Here is a 19,064-nt window from a genome sequence, read left to right on the forward strand (position 1 = left end):
GGGGGAAGTGGTGGTTCTCAATAGCCCGGAGACTTTCCTTCCAGGAAAGGCCTGGAGAGCTGGCTCCTGAAAGAGACATGCCACCTAAGAGCAAACTTCCTACAGGGCGTTCGGGCTTGGCATCCTGCCTTGGTGTCTGGCATGCTCAGCCCATGGGGCAGGTGCTGAATGTGACGTTTAGTAACAACCCAGCCTGATTCAGCACTCGCGTCCCTCCTCCCTTGCCATCCACGCTGCTTTCTGCAGCTGGCACTCTGCTGGGTTTATGAAATAATTAGATCTCCAGATAGTGTGTGAAGCCCTGCAGTATTCATATAACTCTGAGTGAGAAACCACAGCTGGGATGAACAGGCACTGATTACATAAATGCAGCCCACACACCTGCCATATGGCAAGGAGGACAGAGAGCTGGCTTCCCCTTTCTTTGCTTAATCTCCCCAGATTTTACCTGATTCCCCAAATGGGTCAAGTTGATCCTAACTCCTATCAAACTGTCTCATCTCAATTTGATTCTGGGTTGAGGGGAGAGTCACAGACACCTGTGTCTTTCACTGACCTTAGAGTTGGTACAGTGCAAAAAAAGGAGTATTGCATCCAAATAGTCCAAAAGGGTAGAGGTGGGACCTCTAAGGATGGGAAACAGCACACCCTGGTGAATGCTGTTGATATTGAGGAACCAGGAAGTATGAATTTAAATGAAAGTGATTGAAAGATTAGATTCAGTCTGCAGACCTGGGTTCAAATCCCATTCCATCACTTAATTGATACATGATATTGGGCAAATTTCCTCATTTCTAAAATGGGGATTCTAATAATACCTACCTTAAAATGCTTGTGGAAAGAACTCCTTGTAAAGCTCTTAGAACAGAGCCTGGCACATCCTACATTTTCAGTAAACGGCAACATAAATTATGATGCTGGTACATTTTTTCCCGTCACCCAGTATTTAATCTTCATGTGCTACTTAGGCTTCCCTGAGAACCACGGATTGTTAATTTTGTCCATGTATTTATTTCATAGGAGGCTTCTCAAAGGAAGATTATCTGACCAGCCCTCCTAGTTTCTCAAAAGAGAAGGACTTTTGGGTGTAGCTGGAAAGTATCCTCCTTCTGAGAGTCAGAGTTTTATCATTGTTGAAATGGTTCCTAAGCCCCCTTTATAGCCATACCTCCCTCAATCCTGCTGCCTGGCAGCGTAGAGCAGAGTCAAGTAGAGCTGGGTGCTTTAAGTAGCTCAAGCGACTGGCACACAGAGTATGCTCAGAAGCTCATGCATGTTACTCACTGGAGCCCCCAAGGCCCTCTTCAGAGCCTTTTAACTCTTGTTTTACACACAGTTCTAACAAACTCAGGTATCTAGTTTACATGGCCACACTGGAAAAGAGTGAGGAAGGTATGCTATAGGAAGGCAGCCTGTTCACAGCAAGAAATGATAACAAAGAAGGAAATGAGGAATCATAAAAATAATCTTGAGCCTAATCATTTTAGCCTGGGCTTCTCAGGTGGCACAGTGGTAAAGAATCTGCCTGCCTTTGCAGGAGATGCAAGAGATGCAGGTTTGATCTCTGGGTTGGGAAGATCCCCTGGAGGAAGAAATGGCAACGTGTTCCAGTATTCTTGTCTGGAAAAGTCCATGGATAGAGGAATCTGACGGGTTACAGTCCATAGGGCTGCAAAGAGTCAGACGTGACTGAGAGGCTTAGCATGCACACACCCCGAAAGAGGAAATCTCTCTGGGGGAAAACCCTAATCTTATCCAACCTCAGCAGACCTCGAGGGCAGTGACACATCATCGTATATCACAACAGTTTATGTCATAAAAAAACATCAGCAAATTATTAAGAAGAAAGATCTAAGTAAGAATGTGCTGGTACTTTAATTATTTGTGAAAGATAGTTTTGTGAAATATATCCTTCCCCACAAGGATCAGGTGAGCGAGGCTGTTGTCTTACTGTATGCAGGGCCTAGTATTCCCCTACATTACTCCTTCTCCAAAACGAGAGATGAGATGAGGCCCTCTTCTTTCTGTCCAAACACAGAGGGGAAAGGCAAAGTGTTGTTGCTTAGTCACGAAGTCATGTTCCACTCTTTGTGACCCCGTGGACTGCAGCACACCAGGCTTCCCTGTCCTTCACTCTATCTCCTGGAGTTTGCTCAAACTCATGTCCATTGAGTCACTGATGCCACCCAACCATCTCATCCTCTGTCACTCCCTTCTCCTCTTGCCCTCAATCTTTCCCAGCACATCAGGTCTTTTCCAGTGAGTTGGCTCGTCATGTCAAGTGTCCAAAATACTGGAGCTTCAGCATCAGTCCTTCTAATGAATGTTCAGGATTGATTTCCTTTAGGATTGACTGGTTTGATCTCTTTGCAGTCCAAGGGACTCTCAAGAGTAGTGGGGAGGTAGAAAATAGACAGCTCTGAAATCCAGTGATAAAGTAGTCACTACAGGAGGGGTCTGCACACAGGGTGGTTGAGGCAAGTCTGAGAATGCTTGCAGGTTCCCAAAGGAGCTTCAGCCTCCTTAGCCCTCTGAGAACTTCTTCGGGGACACTGATGAGCTGTGACTCATCGTTTAGTAAATAGTGACATGAACGCTGTCTTCCATGATTCATGTAGAGAAGGGTTCCTCCCGACTACTCCCCTAGGAGCTGGCTGCTCTGGAAATGTGTCTAGGACTGAGCCTGGGAATTTTCCCCACTCTCGCAGAACTCCACGATTCTATAGTGTCTTCTGGGGCCCTGAGCTGAGACTTCTGCCTCCTTAGGGCAGATCAGTCAGGTAAACACTCCCTTTCCCACCTTCAGTGCATTGGTTGAGGATGTAGCAATCTGGGCTCTAGTCTGTGCTCCGTCATTGGCACCTGGAGAGGTCTTCAGCAAGTCCTCTATCCATAGGTGTTGGGTCAGCAGACCTGTACATAACCTACCGAACAGGTCCACGGTGAGAAATAAAGAGTGTGAACTTTCTGGCAAGAAGTGCCTGATAAGGAGTGGGAGGCTGTCAGGCACATCCCTGGCCCAGCTCTGGTCCTAGACATCTTTGGCAGGAGCCCCACAAAGACTCCAGCCTGGGGGTGCCCAGGACTTGATGGGTTAGAAGTAGAGGCACGAGTGCTGTGAGAACCAATGAAATTTCTCTCAGGGAGGCTTCCTCAGGAAGCAGTACTGAAGTGGGAATGTGAGCACAAAAAGATGTTTTGATAAAATAGGACCTAGGTTTTATGGCGGAGAAGGCAATGGCACCCCACTCCAGTACTCTTGCCTGGAAAATCCCATGGACAGAGGAGCCTGGTAGGCTGCAGTCCATGGGGTCGCTAAGAGTCGGACCCAACTGAGAGACTTCACTTTCACTTTTCACTTTCATGCATTGGAGAAGGAAATGGCAACCCACTCCAGTGCTCTTGCCTGGAGAATCCCAGGGACGGCAGAGCCTGGTGGGCTGCCGTCTATGGGTTCCCACAGAGTCAGACACGACTGAAGCGACTTAGCAGCAGTTTTTATGGAGAAATTTTCTTAAAATTAAATTTCTCTGTTACTTCCAGGAGAGATCCTGTTTATATATCCTCAAGTTATTTAATCTATATTTATCAAGCAGAGGCCCTCCCTATGGGCAGAGACAAGTGGGCTGCAGGGGTGGGGGTGCAGTATCTGCTGCCCCTCTAGATGCTGGGGTGGATTTCAAACCCAGGTTTCATTTGACAGGAATAATCTAGGTTCTTTCAGTTCAGTTCAGTCGCTCAGTCGTGTCTGAGTCTTTGCAACCCAATGAATCGCAGCATGCCAGGCCTCCCTGTCCATCACCAACTCCCGGAGTTCACTTAGATTCATGTCCATTGAGTCAGTGATGCCATCCAGCCATCCCATCCTCGGTCATCCCCTTCTCCTCTTGCCCCCAATCCCTCCCAGCATCAGAGTCTTTTCCAATGAGTCAACTCTTCGCATGAGGTGGCCAAAGTACTGGAGCTTCAGCTTTAGCATCATTCCTTCCAAAGAAATCCCAGGGCTGATCTCCTTTAGAATGGACTGGTTGGATCTCCTTGCAGTCCAAGGGACTCTCAAGAGTCTTCTCCAACACCACAGTTCAAAAGCATCAATTCTTCGGTGCTCAGCCTTCTTCAGAGTCCAACTCTCACATCCATACATGACTACTGGAAAAACCATAGCCTTGACTAGACAGACCTTAGTCGGCAGAGTAATGTCTCTGCTTTTGAATATGCTCTCTAGGTTGGTCATAACTTTTCTTCCAAGGAGTAAGCAACTTTTCATTTCATGGCTGCAGTCACCATCTGCAGTGATTTGGGAGCCCATAATAATAAAGTCTGACACTGTTTCCACTGTTTCCCCATCTATTTCCCATGAAGTGATGGGACCAGATGCCATGATCTTCGTTTTCTGAATGTTGAGCTTTAAGCCAACTTTTTCACTCTCCTCTTTCACTTTCATCAAGAGGCTTTTTAGCTCCTCTTCACTTTCTGCCATCAGGGTGGTGTCATCTGCATATCTGAGGTGATTGATATTTCTCCTGGCAATCTTGATTCCAGCTTGTGTTTCTTCCAGTCCAGCGTTTCTCATGATGTACTCTGCATAGAAGTTAAATAAGCAGGGTGACAATATACAGCCTTGACGTACTCCTTTTCCGAGTTGGAACCAGTCTGTTGTTCCATGTCCAGTTCTAACTATTGGTTCCTGACCTGCATACAGATTTCTCAACAGGCAGGTCAGGTGATCTGGTATTCCCATCTCTTTCAGAATTTTCCACAGTTTCTTGTGATCCACACAGTCAAAGGCTTTGGCATAGTCAATAAAGCAGAAATAGATGTTTTTCTGGAACTCTCTTGCTTTTTCCATGATCCAGTGGGTGTTGGCAATTTGATGTCTGGTTCCTCTGCCTTTTCTAAAACCAGCTTGAACATCAGGGAGTTCACGGTTCACGTATTGCTGAAGCCTGGCTTGGAGAATTTTGAGCATTACTTTACTAGCATGTGAGATGAGTGCAATTGTGCGGTAGTTTGAGCATTCTTTGGCATAGCCTTTCTTTGGGATTGGAAAAGGACTGGACCTTTTCCAGTCCTGTGGCCACTGCTGAGTTTTCCAAATGTGCTGGCATATTGAGTGCAGCACTTTCACAGCATCATCTTTCAGGATTTGAAAGAGCTCAACTGGAATTCCATCACCTCCACTAGCTTTGTTCATAGTGATGCTTTCTAAGGCCCACTTGACTTCACATTCCAAGATGTCTGGCTCTAGATGAGTGATCACACCATCATAATTATCTGAGTCATGAAGATCTTTTTTGTACAGTTCTTCTGTGTATTCTTGCCACCTCTTCTTAATATCTTCTGCTTCTGTTAGGTCCATGCCATTTCTGTCCTTTATTGAGCCCATCTTTGCATGAAATGTTCCCTTGGTATCTCTAATTTTCTTGAAGAGATCGCTAGTCTTTCCCATTCTTTTGTTTGCCTCTATTTCTTTGCGTTGATCACTGAAGAAGGCTTTCTTATTGCTTCTTGCTATTCTTTGGAACTCTGCATTCAGATGCTTATATCTTTCCTTTTCTCCTTTGCTTTTCACTTCTCTTCTTTTCACAGCTATTTGTAAGGCCTCCTCAGATAGCCATTTTGCTTTTTTGCATTTCTTTTCCATGGGGATGGTCTTGAGCCCTGTCTCCTGTACAATGTCACGAACCTCATTCCATAGTTCATCAGGCACTCTATCTATCAGATCTAGGCCCTTAAATCTATTTCTCCCTTCCACTGTATAACCATAAGGGATTTGATTTAGGTCATACCTGAATGGTCTAGTGGTTTTCTCTGCTTTCTTCAATTTCAGTCTGAATTTGGTAATAAGGAGTTCATGATTTGAGCCACAGTCAGCTCCTGGTCTTGTTTTTGTTGACTGTATAGAGCTTCTCCATCTTTGGCTGCAGAGAATATAATCAATCTGATTTTGGTGTTGACCATCTGGTGATGTCCATGTGTAGAGTCTTCTCTTGTGTTGTTGGAAGAGGGTGTTTGCTATGACCAGTGCATTTTCTTGGCAAAACTCTATTAGTCTTTGCCCTGCTTCATTCCGCATTCCAAGGCCAAATTTGCCTGTTCCTCCAGGTGTTTCTTGACTTCCTACTTTTGCATTCCAGTCCCCTATAATAAAAAAGACATCTTTTTTGTTGTTAGTTCTAAAAGGTCTTGTAGGTCTTCACAGAACCGTTCAACTTCAGCTTCTTCAGCGTTACTGGTTGGGGCATAGACTTGGATTATATGATATTGAATGGTTTGCCTTGGAGATGAACACAGATCATTCTGTTCTTTAGCTTCAAAGCTAGGTTCTTTAGCTTCTGTGAAAACTCTTTGCAAATATCTTTGTGTGACATTTGTGGTCATCTCTGTAGAATGGTGGATGCTGTGGAGGAAATGGGAACAATGCAAACTGCTGCATGGACCAGAAGAAAGACCACAGGGTAAGTGGGTATTTTTTGGCCTGGAAGCCTGAGGGCCAACCTCAGGTCAAAGGAGCCAGTGGGCTATCTCCACACTCTGAGCTGTGGCAGCTGGAAGAGGAAACCATTATCTTCAAACTGAAGTTGGCAAATGTACACCTTAGTCCTGGATCCTCTGGCAAAACCTCTTTGTCCCTGCTTCCTGGGAGCTACCTCTCCCCCAACCCATCCCCACCCCAACCAGCCTGCTGGGGGCTGCGGATGAGCTCACTTGGACAGAGGGCTGGGCCAGCCCTATGGGGCATTTTAATGCAGGAGACAGTGTATCCCTTATCTTTTCCCCTTTCCAGCAGGTTACTCTCTCACCATCTTTATTCAACCCAGAGGAGTTTATGCCCCTGGATCCCACCCAGGAACCCATCTTCCCCCCAGAATTGCTGGTAGGTGATGCCCCCTGAGCCCCTGGAGACCTGCTGAGTCCCACTAGTACCCACTGGGGTCTTTGTGTCCTCTTTCTCCTGTGGGTTTCAGCCTGAATTTCCCTTTGTTTCTCTTACTCCAAGTCCCTGTGCGGCATATTTCCACAGGGACCCATGCTTCTCCTCTTCACATGCGTTGCTCACATGTGAGGAGGGGGTCTGTCTGGCAGGCCAGGTACAGTAATAGGAGCTCCAGAAGTGTTTGCTGACACTCTGCCTAAATCTCTTGTCTAAGCCCCGAAGCAATGCATTCTTTCTGTAAGCCACCCATTTTTTTTACAAAACAAAAAAAGAAACAAAAAAGCGCTGTGTTCAAAGGACACAATCCATGATGTGCAGCCCTGTCTTAAGGACACCTCTCACGCCCATTTTCTCACCTGATGATCTTGCTCCTCCACACCAACGTTTATGGCAAACAGACAACCAAAAATCAAGCCACGCTCAAAGTTTCTCAAGCGCAGGCTTCTCTAGGGGTGGTGAGAGTATGAAGATGACTTTAAGAGTTCATTGGGCCAGAAAGAATGGCTTTGCAGCAGACCACCAGAATATCTTTCTCTGGATCATGAAACCTTTAAAAAACCATCAGTTTGATTTGGGGATTTTCCCTCCTGACTCTGCATCACCCCTCATGCGCTAGAAGTGACCCTCCCTTACGTTCCCTTCTGATAGCCCTGCTTTGCCACCCCTGTCCCCTCTAGCACCTCCTGGAGGCAGTGAGGGACAGTTGAAGTCACCTTGTGTTCCCATAGTCTTGATCCTCAGGCTTCTCCTTTACCTGCAAAAGGAGAGACTAACAGCACCTTCTTCCCCGAGCTCTTCTAAAGACTAAATGAAATAACGTATGTGAAAGAGCCGCGGCCCAAGTCCTGCCTCAGTACCAAGCGTTTCCCCTCGCTTCTTCCCTGACATGCACTTTCCCGTTGAATTCAGTACTAAGCAAATCCATAATTAATCCTCTTGCAAACTGAAAGCAACGGGCCTGGGAATCACAGCGGGGAGGAGGAGGCCACACGGTAAGAAAATGGCATTTTCCAGAGGCTGAAAGACGTTCCACCGAAGCAGCTGCGTTTTGAAGGGGAGCGTGTGACCTGGATTCAATCCTCCACCTTGAAGGAGTTGCTGGACCTCAAAGCTCAGCATCCCGAGGCCAAGCTGGTGGTGGGGAACACAGAGATCGGTAAAGATGTGGGCAGCTCTTGGTCAGTCTGTCCAGATCAGCCCCTTGTGGCTCTGTGTGTCCTACTCTGCCTTCATTTCCTCATTTCCTAAGTGGAGGTGATAATGCCTCCTCCAATGGGCTTCCCTGGTGGCTCAGACAGTAAAGAATCCGCCTGCAGTGTGGGAGACCTGGGTTTGATCCCTGGGTCGGGAAGATCCCCTGGAGAAGGGAATGGCTTCCCACTCCAGTATTCTTGCTTTTAGAATTCCATGGCCAGAGGTGCCTGGTGGGCCACAGTCTGTGGGGTCACAAAGAGTTGGACACAACTGAGCGACTAACACTCACTTTTCAAGGGTTGCTCTGAGTATTAACTGAGATCCTTGCTGATTGTTCTCCATAAACACTGACAGAGACCTGGCCCGATGCTAGGTATTCTGGGCAAGCCAGGGGTGCCCAGATCACCTAGACCAGACTCCTTCCCTTGAGGGTCTCCCAGTCTGAGGGTAAGGGAGCAACATGGGTCAAGTGTCTGGGCCAGTACCTGACAGACCCGAGGGGTTCCATAAATGTTACTCTCCTGCCCCCTTTTTCTGGGGGTGATGTGGTAAGGCAAGGGAGAGGAAATGCCCAAGTGTGGCTGTGCTGTGTTGCCCATGTCTGTGGCCACCTGCCCTGTGGTGCTACCCCCCAGACGTGAGCCCCACAATATGTAAACAGGCCAAGGAGGCTCCAGAGGCGCCACTCACAGCCCCAGTGCTTGAAGACTCAGGAGCAGAGATGCCCCACCTCCTGCTAGGCTCGGTCCATTCCTATACCTGGCATGGCCCATTTCCCCTTGGCTGGGCCCCATGCCCAGTGAGGATCTGGGAGAGGGTGGGGAGGCACAGTCCAGGGCAGTCTCAGGGCACCCTCAGAGGCCAGGGCCATCTCAGAGCAGCCCATTCTAGCCTGTCGGGGCTCCTATCGCTGGCTCTGGAAGAACCCCCCTACCCCAAGCCCTGGGTTCTGGTTGGCTCTGCAGCTGCAGAGAGGAGGGCCCAGCTCGGGTGTGTACTGGTGAACTGCAGAACTGAGCCATGCTTGTGAGCACACGTGCCATATGGAGCCCCTCGCTGCAACAACGGGGCCCACTGGACGGCAGGGTGAGAGGCACTGCAGGTGATAGGATCACGACGGCCTATGCGGCCATGACCCGAGGGCCCAGGGTCACGTGAGTTAAGGTGGAGAATGACTGGCTGGAAAAATCTTTGGGGCCCTTGGAGGTATGGCATATTCCTCACCAAGAATCATACAATGTCTTGGACTCAGTTAGATTCTAAGAGAAAAGGAATTCACAAAGATATTATAAGCTCCAAATTAGAAAGAATAGCCTAAGATCACTCCACAGCTCTACCCCTCCTCCTTCCCACACCCTGCCTCCCCCAGAGCAACCTTCATGCACCATACCTCCCCCCGGGTAACCATCTACTGCCGTGATGTTGGGGGAAGCTAGGCATCAAGAAAACCTTATCAAGATGAACCACTTATCGCCTCCCTCTCCCCTCTTTATTCTATGAGCTGATATTCAAACAGACCAGGCTTCTCAAAGCCTGCTCCACCCTTCAGAGACCCTCTGCAGCACGTGAGAAGATGGGGGATGATGCACAGATATTTCCTTTTTAACCTTTTCTATTTACAACCCTGTGGGTGGGGCTGGGAGGGGTGCTGTGCTGACTGGGTCTGAGGAATAGAAGCAGGTCTGTTCAGAGAGGTTTCTTACTTGGTTCACTGGAAGCATAGAAATCAGACACAGACATTCGGTCTCATCAAGCCATGCACTGTAAGAACTCAGACAGATATTGGGAACTAGGCGTTGATTTAAATTTTTCTCTCAGTCGTTTTTCCTTTTTGTCTGAATGTTAGACTTTCATATTATATTACTATTACATCCCAACTCTAATAATTGCCTCGGTACTGTAATGTGCCCGTTCTTAGCTGTATAATTTAGGAAAGAAACTTCACCTCCCTGTGCTCCGGTTTCCTATCTACTGTTGTTTTTAGAGCCTCAGTTGTGTCTGACTCTTGGCGACCCCATGCACAGTAGCCCACCAGGCTCCTCTGTCCTTGGGGTTTTCCAGACAAGAATACTAGAGTAGGTTGACATTTCCTTCTCCAGGGGATCTTCCCGACCCAGGAATCAAACCCATGTCTCCTGAATTGCAGGCAGATTCTTTACCGTTGAGCCACCAGGAAACCCTTCTTATCTATGAACAGAGAAAATCACAGTATTTCATAGGGTTATTATGAGGATTAAATGAGTTAAAATACGTAAAGTGTTTCAAAGGGTTTCTGACTTATTTTCATGCCCTTTTTCTAATATTGTGAATAAACACACATGCACATACACACATATGAAGTCAAGTTCATCTTATTTGAGTTCCGATGAGAGAGAGAAAGACATAGCTTCCTGGCTGATCATGCGGAAACTGCACTTTATCCCATGTCCTGTCCATTGCCCCTCCAAGTCCTGAGACATCCACAGAGCATGTGAAATCCGTGCTGTCTGCAGAGGTGGGAGCCCTGCAACTTGGGGCTTTTCATTTCTTTCAAGGCATTGAGATGAAGTTTAAGAATCAGCTGTTTCCTGTGATCATCTGCCCAGCCTGGATCCCTGAGCTGAATTCAGTGGAGCATGGACCTGAGGGTAAGGGCGGGGGGCGCTGCTTGAGCCCACAGAGGGGCTGGGATCTTGGAGGTGGGTTGTGTAGAGGATGGTGGCGATCCTGCTGCACCTGCTTTTTCAAGAGTCACCCTGCACGGGGGACGCGGACACCCTCACTGTTCTCCTCCACTGAGCATCCATCGTCAGGTACCAATGGGCTCGGGGCTTGATATTTTCAGTAATCATTCTCAATCCTGGCTGCACACAGATTCATTCATGAGAATAGGGGGTGGGTGGAGATGGGGGTTGGGGTGCTTTTTTTAAAAGAAATGCCAAGAGTTCACCCTCAGAGATCTGATTTTAATGAGTTGAGAGTCACTAGTTTAGAGAAAAAAACACTCTGGTTTTAAGCCTGGGCTTGAGTTCTGGCTCTGTTATTAACTGTGTACCATTGGGCAGGTCACCAGACCTCTCTGGGCCTTAATTTCTTCATCCATATAAGGACGTGCATCCTGGTTCATCCTTACTCAGTTGCTGTGAAGCTTCCTAGGAGCTGTGTATGGAAGTGCTTCTTGAGCTGTGAGGTGGATGGCTGTCATTCCGAGCATGTGTTCCCAGGGATCTCCTTTGGAGCTGCTTGTCCCCTGAGCTCTGTGGAAAAGACCCTGCTCGAGGCAGTTGCCAAGCTTCCCACCCAGAAAACGGAGGTGTTCAGAGGAGTCCTGGAGCAGCTGCGCTGGTTCGCCGGGAAGCAGGTCAAGTCTGTGGCGGTGAGTCGCTAGATAGGGGCCCAGGATGGGCACTTTGCCCACAAGGCGAGGGAGCCAGCCTGGGTTCTATTACAGCCTGAATAGGCCTCAAACTTGTGTTTAGGATTTCCTGGGGGCTTGTTGAAAATGCAGACTCCTGGGCCCCACTCTCAGAGAAACTGACTGCAGATCTGGGTTGGGGCGCAGGAGTCAGGCTTTAACAAGCCCCAAGGGTGCTCCTGATGTGGCCCTAGGGCCACTCTGGGGGTGCGCGTGCTATAACTCCATCTTCACCCCTGAGGCTGGAGAGATGGGGCCGCCTGCCCATCTCTTTCTGAACTTAGCCGAGGCTGCCAGCAGGTGCAAGAGAGATAAGTTAGGGAGAAGCCAAAATAGGAAGGCGGACTGCCTTTCAGAGTCAGGGGTAGAACCTAAGGTGGAGCCCCTTGAGAGGAGAGAGAGGCCCATGGGTCGACTGCAATCAGCCTTCAGACAAGCCCCCAGATCCAGGGTTTGCAGACGGCGTTCTCACACTCGGCGCCATTTGAGTCTCACAACTGTTGATGGGGTTGGAAGGAAAGCTGACCCTTCCATTCTATTGTTGTAGCTGTTGTTTTAAATTAGAACAAAAAACAAAGCCAAACAACCTACTCCCATTCCCCTCACCCTACCTCAAGCACCTCTTCCAATTACAGATAAGGAGACTCAAACTCATAAAACTCTAAGTTCCCCAATTCAGATGAAATTGACTTGCGGGAAGGATTTTTTTTTTTCCTGGAGCAACTGGTTTTCTTCCCCTTTACTAATAATGGGAACTCTGTGTCTGATTCTCCTTATATTCTTTGCCAAGGAAGCTCAGTTCGAACACATTGTTTGTCCTTAAGGCTTCCCATTCTTTTTCCTTGATCTTTGTCTTTTATTTCTCTTTCACTAACTCTCTACAGCCTCAGTGATAAACCATCTCAGCCCTTTCAGAAAAAGGTTGGGTGAAATCAATCAAACAAATGTAAATGAACTGATCCTGGTTTACATATAGGTAAACTTCAGAGCTGGGCCCCAACCCCAGGCGTTGGAATCTCAAGTTCGGCATGTTGCCCGAACGCCCGGGTTCTTATTGTGCTGGTCTGGTGTCTATAGTGGGTGGAGGATCTCAGAGCTCTCCCTTCAGCAGATGTCCCCCACCTTCCACATTCGGGAGCCAGGAAAGCTGGACTTTCCTGGGGTGGGCTCTCACATATTCTCCCTGCTTGTCCTAGTCCATTGGAGGGAACATCATCACAGCCAGCCCCATCTCCGACCTCAACCCTGTGTTCATGGCCAGTGGGACCAAGCTGACCATCGTGTCCAGAGGTGAGCTGCCTCATGCAGAGGTCAGGAAAGAGGGCCAGGGCTGGAGTGGAATCTCACAGGATAAGTCACTTACTGCAGAAGCAGAACCCAAAGTTCAATAATAGCTTTCCTAAAGCTTGGATCCCTGGAAACTACAAAAGGAGACGCACCCAGGCTGGGGGCCAGGAGGGCTGGACCATCACTTTATTAAGAATTCACAATAGGACCTGTCACCCAGATGCCATACTCAGTGGTGTGTTCTGGGGCCAGAGTATGCCACTCAGCATAGTTGATGGCTGGGTTTTCAGGGAGTCTGAGCATTTGTTAAACATGGCTATTGTTAAACATTAAACTATATACCCTCACAATGAAATAAATGATATTAAAAACAAAGGTAATAAATACTCAAAATTCACCATTTCCTCATTATTTCCCTTCAGTTTACAGCTGTCTATATCTTTGAGGTTATTTCCATTTATTCCATTTGCAGACTGGAAATGCTATGTAATAGTTCACTCCTGCACCTCTTTCCTTGCTCAAGGGTTTCCCCAAGACCACCTCTAGGTTTAAGGACTTTCAGGAGGACAAGGAAGACTCACAGGACTCAGTGTTGAGTCTGCTCATGGCTATGACTTATTACAGCAGGAGAATAGAGAGCGAAATCAGCAAAGGGAGAAGAAGCATGGGGCAGAGGAAACCAGGCACAAGCTTCCAGGGCCTCCTCCCAGGGGAGTCACACAGGACACACTCATTCTCCCCAGGAATAAGTTGAGCCATGACGACACACGTGAAGGATTGTTTACTGGGGATGCTCGGTAGAGACTTAGCGCCCTAGGCTTTTAGTGGGGCTGGTCATGTAGCTCTGCCTGGCACGTACCAGAAGTCCAGACTTCCAGAAGGAAAGTCAGGTGTTGAGCATAAACCATATGATTTGTACAAACATTTTAGGCATTGTGATCTCTTCTTATCAGAAAATGGTGGGAACTCTCCTGAAAGCTAAGGTCCCAGAGGACAGCCACTGGCCAGCCTTGTAAGCAGACCTCTCAGAGGGTGGCAGGCCTGCTGTGTCAACTCTTCGCTACCCTCTTTTCAACTTCACATTGAGCTATGCTGCTCTGGTAGCTTGACATTGGCCGTTGTAGAAATATTTATACCACAGAAGCTTGTGAATGCTATGAGTCAGGGCTTTTTCTTAAAGAACTGATTGTTAAACAGTCACCAGCACACCAATGCTAAGGGTTTCGGATGGAGTACCTGGGTCCCTGTCGTGCCAGCCACTCCCTCTGACTGTGGGCTTCAGGGGCCAGGAAGGAGAATTCCCCTAGTGATCTGTCCTATGCTTTCTCACACTGGTCCCTCTCTGTCTTGCCTCTGTACAGGCACCAGAAGAACCATTCCAATGGACCACACCTTCTTGCCCAGCTACAGAAAGACCCTGCTGGGTCCAGAGGAGATACTGCTGTCCATTGAGATCCCCTACAGCAGGGAGGTAAGATGCTGTCAGTACAACCCAAATCACCCCTGCTCCTGCCAGGCTCCAGACAAAGAGATCTGCCTCAGGGACCACGCTTAGCATCTCTCCACTTTAACACTGATGTTCTTGTCTCTGAGCCTGGCCTTTATTAACAAATCATATTCCTTTCTGGACAATGAGGAGTTTCAGGGTATTGGGCACAGGGCACAGACAAGGAAACCAGACAGGTAGATGTGCGGTTCTGAACAAGTCATTCATCTTTCTGAGCCACAAATCCTCATCTGCAAAATGGGCCCATGTTTACTGACCTTGCAGATTATTGCGAGGACCAGAAAGAAAGAATTCATAAAGTTCCTGGCAGGTGTCTGGGAGCCAGTGGGGATCAGCAGCTGGTGCTAGCAACACAATTCCAAGAATATACCCAGCTGTGGAATATCTCTGCTCCAGTTTTCATATGATGAGGTGTGCAGTGTGCATGCCAGATGGAATGGCACCTCCAATGTAAGTCAGATCCTCACCTGTTAAACTTGGGCTCAACCAGGTGCTTTTTCTGGCACCCCACTCCAGTACTGTTGCCTGGAAAATCCCATGGATGAAGGAGCCTGGTAGGGTGCAGTCCATGGGGTCGCTGAGAGTTGGACATGACTCAGTGACTTCACTTTCACTTTTCACTTTCATGAATTGGAGAAGGAAATGGCAACCCACTCCAGTGTTCCTGCCTGGAGAATCCCAGGGACAGGGGAGCCTGGTGGGCTGCCATCTATGGGGTCGTACAGAGTTGGACATGACTGGAGTGACTTAGCAGCAGCAGTAGTAGCAGGTGCTTTTTCACTGATCATGCCCTGGGTTCACTTGGATGGGTTTCTGCCTCATGGGAGGGTTTTCTGGCCTGGTGGGGCAGATCTGGGATCCTCTGGCCGCCTTGCTCGTGTTCCTTGGGGCATGTGGTATCCTGACCTGGCATGGTTTTGTCCTACACGTTCCGTGGGCCTTTAGAAGAGTGATCTGGGAGAGGCCGGGCACCAGCAGTAAAGGAGAGTATTAAGGGTTTACACAGCTGGTGCTCTAGCAAGTGTTACAAGGCATGTTTGCCCTTGCTGATTTTGACCTCCTTAATGAGAATGCTGATTAAGTTAAGGTTGTTATGTCCCTGTGGTGGTTTTCCAGCTTGTCTTTATAGGCTATTTTGAACAGTGATTCCCAGAGTTTTTGTATTTCACAGATCAATAGATTTTTTTAAAAAAACTTGTGAGATGGGGAAAGAAGGAAGATACGGTCCAGTTTGTATTCTCCCAGGTAGAGACATAAACAAAAAAACATTTCATAAATGAAAGATTTTCATACCAAGAATTTGGAAGTCTTTCTCAAGAAAGAACAGCCGGTGGCCTGACCCTGACCCTGCATGAACCCTAGGGAAAATGTTGCTTTGGGCCGGCACAGTCCTGGAAGTCATTAGAACCTCTGTTCCAGAACCAAGTTCAAGCTCTGGGCTCATAGACCCAGTGCTATGTTAGACGTCAGAAATCTCATCAAGAGGGCTCTCCTTGGCTTCTTCAGAAAAAGCCTGGGGTCATTTTGGACCTCAACAGTGTGTTTCTCCAATACACTTTCCCTTAAACCTCCCGCCACTGATGTTCATCAGAACTTGGTGCCAGGGACAGTTCAAAACTTGCACAGAACCTGACACAGATGGGTCTTTACCTGGAAACTGACTCACACTCTCCTCCCATCTCCAAAGACAGAGCCTGGCTTGGACCCAGGGGAAATGTACGCTCAAAGCACAAAGAAAGCTATTGTTTCATAGTGTGAGTCTTCCTTTCAGGAAAAGAGAATTCTAACTGAAGCCAGTAGACTGGTGGGAGAGAAAAGTCAGGGAGGGCATCTATGGAGGCCCCAAGCTGACACTGGGTTTCAACACCCTTTGGCATCTCATTGTATCTGCTTGAGAGGCAGTCACGTTGATAGAGGCTTTGGCACAGTGCCTGGCTGTGTCCTTGGACTTCCTGTTTTCCTGACCAATGGGCAGAAATCCTGATCCTTTCCCAGTTTCTGGGAATGTTACCTGGAAATCCTCCTGAAAATGTGGTAGCTATATCCTCACCTTTGACCCCTACCACTAGCTCCTGGATGCTATGTGATGGTCCTCTGATTTCACCTCACCCTCCCTGCTTCAGACTCATTGTTTGCAGCCTTTGCAAAGCAAGGTGGGAAAGAGGTATTTTTCTGTTAATTTCAGGATGAGTTTTTCTCAGCATTCAAGCAGGCCTCCCGGAGAGAAGATGACATAGCCAAGGTGACCTGCGGCATGAGAGTCCTGTTCCAGCCAGGAAGCACGCAGGTAAAGGAGCTAGCCCTCTGCTATGGTGGAATGGCAGACAGAACCATCTCAGCCCTCAAGACCACGCGGAGGCAACTGTCAAAGTAAGAGCTGAAAGTGGAATAAAGTTACTGCTGCTCCTGCTACTATGATTCCCAGTAGCGCTACCATTGCTGCAACTATTGCTATTACTACTGCTACCAGAGCTGCTACCACTACTATGATGACAGCTGCCACTAGTGGTATTACTATTAGCAGTGTTGCTGCTGCTGAAGTACTGTTAGCATGACTGCTACTGCTGCTACTATTGGTACTATTACTACTTATTTCGACAGCTACAACTACTATTACTACTGCTGCTGCTGCTTTTATTACTCCAATGACTACTGCTGGTGCTACTCATCTCACTTCTTCTACTGCTGTTACTATTGTTCTACTATTATCGTTACTGCTATTCCTACTGCTGTCACTACTATGACTAATACTACTATTGTGGCTACTGCTACTATTACAGTTGCTACCACTATGCTGTCTCTTCTACTGCTGATACTATTATTGTTGGTACTCCTAGTGTTACTGCTACTGATATTTCGGCTACAGAAGCTATTATTAATGCTATTACTGCTACTTTACTGCTACAATAACTATTACTATTGCAACTAGCACTGTAGCTGCCACTATTACTGCTAATAGAAGTATCCGTATTGCCGTTGCTGTTACTTCTCCTGCTGGTAGTATTGCTTGTACTATTGCTGTTACTACTGGTGCTTCTCTTATTTCCACTGTTACTTCTGCTTCTACTGCTATTAGTATTGCTTCCACTACTACTATTAATGCTTCTGTCACTGCTAGCATTACTAGTACTAGTACTGCTGCTACTACTATTGCTGTTGCTACTACTACTGTTACTGCTGCTACACTATTAGTATAGCAACTGCTATTACTAAGGCTATCAAATGGCAGCAATTGTACCAAGCACTTTGCTGGCACTGTTCTATGTAATCCTTACAATAACCGTATGGCTAGATAAAGCTTAACTTTGGAGTTAGGCTCCTTGGTTCCAATTCCTGGCTTGAACACTTAATGGATGGGTAATATAAGTCAAGTTACTTAATTCTCCCATATCTCAGTTTTCTCATGGTAAAGTGAGTGTAAAAATTTTCCCTACTGTACCTTTTAGCTTACATTAGAAGTAATGTTTCATATGAAGCACTTAAGACATTGCTAAGTGTGTTGTAGGAACTCAATAGATTTAACTATTATTTTCATGTGTGGTCTTTGGAAAATTGTATTTATTCTTAAAGAAGAGGAAATGGAGCCTTAAGGAAGTTAAGTAATTTGTGTGAAGTGAAAGTGAAAGTTGCTCAGTCATGTCTGACTCTTTGCAACCCCATGGACTGTAGCCTGCCAGGCTCCTCTGTCTATGGAATTTTCCGGGCAAGAATACTAGAGTGGGTTGCCATTGCCTTCTCCAGGAGATCTTCCTGACCCAGGAATCAGATTCAGGTCTCTGCTTTGCAGACAGATTCTTTACTATCTGAAGAACTAGGTAAAGTCACATAACTATAAGTATCTGAGTCACATTTTTGAGCTGAGGTTCATGACTCCACTCACACAAGTGATTCTGAGAGCTGGTTGGGAACACTCTCCCATGACCTGCTCTCTGGCAGGTTCTGGAATGAGAAGCTGCTACAGGACGTGTGTGCAGGCCTGGCGGAAGAACTGTCCTTATCCCCAGACGCCCCTGGAGGCATGATTGAATTCCGACGCACCCTCACCCTCAGCTTCTTCTTCAAGTTCTACCTGACAGTACTGAAGAAACTGGGCAAAGAGGACTCGGAAGATGTGAGTGTGGAGCCTGGCAAGGCTGAGCACTTGTGTGCTCCTGTAGCACTTGTGTTTCAGGATCTGGGAAGCTGACTGAGGTAGGAACAGGCTGTGGACCAGGTGGTAAACGCTCCTCTCCTCTGGACGTCTAAGGACAGAGGAGTAGGGACCAGGGACCCGGCCTAGAGAGTCACATGGAGATGGGAGCTAACTTGGTGGTTGGCAGACAGAGCACTGGGCTGGGAGTCAGGGATGTGGGTTCTTGTCCTGGCTGTGTCATTACCTCAGATGAGAACTTGAATAGGTCACCACTCTTGCTAAGCATTAGCTGTAAACTCTGGGGGTGGGTAGACCTGATGATCCTTCTGCAGCATAGCTGATACAACTGTGATTATGTACTTTGAATGGGAATGTAGTGTGATAAGAATGTGAGGTGGGTCTGCTGCAGCCAGGCTGGGTGGGATTGTTGTGCATTCAGGAGGGGGTGTTAGTTGAAGTGGAACCCAGCTCCTGAGGCGGGTTTGCCAGCAAGCATTTATTTTATACTTTTTATGTCATAAGATTGTACTGCACATGGTGGGGGCCAAGTGTGGGAGAGAATAGGATCAATAAAGGCCAGCCTGGTGTGACTACTGAGGTGATGGAGTTGGGA

At 47.5% G+C, this 19,064-nt stretch overlaps 1 protein-coding gene across 4 annotated transcripts in view; it reads left to right on the plus strand.

The window, feature by feature from the left end:
• The window catches only part of XDH (xanthine dehydrogenase), a 67,840-nt gene that overhangs the window by 14,389 nt on the left and 34,387 nt on the right, over nt 1-19,064 (plus strand). For 2 of the 4 annotated variants that reach the window (XM_069580485.1, XM_069580488.1), the window contains exons 7-15: nt 6,390-6,458; nt 6,788-6,877; nt 7,952-8,093; nt 10,666-10,758; nt 11,335-11,486; nt 12,722-12,815; nt 14,174-14,283; nt 16,505-16,689; nt 18,256-18,430. In XM_069580485.1, coding sequence (XP_069436586.1) covers nt 6,390-6,458; nt 6,788-6,877; nt 7,952-8,093; nt 10,666-10,758; nt 11,335-11,486; nt 12,722-12,815; nt 14,174-14,283; nt 16,505-16,689; nt 18,256-18,430 — 1,110 coding nt within the window. The remainder of the gene's footprint in view (nt 1-6,389; nt 6,459-6,787; nt 6,878-7,951; nt 8,094-10,665; nt 10,759-11,334; nt 11,487-12,721; nt 12,816-14,173; nt 14,284-16,504; nt 16,690-18,255; nt 18,431-19,064) is intronic. The other 2 variants (XM_069580486.1, XM_069580489.1) reach the window with 1 other exon arrangement.

The sequence above is a fragment of the Ovis canadensis genome, chromosome 3, assembly GCF_042477335.2.
Source record: "Ovis canadensis isolate MfBH-ARS-UI-01 breed Bighorn chromosome 3, ARS-UI_OviCan_v2, whole genome shotgun sequence".
NCBI classification, from domain to species: Eukaryota; Metazoa; Chordata; class Mammalia; order Artiodactyla; family Bovidae; genus Ovis; species Ovis canadensis.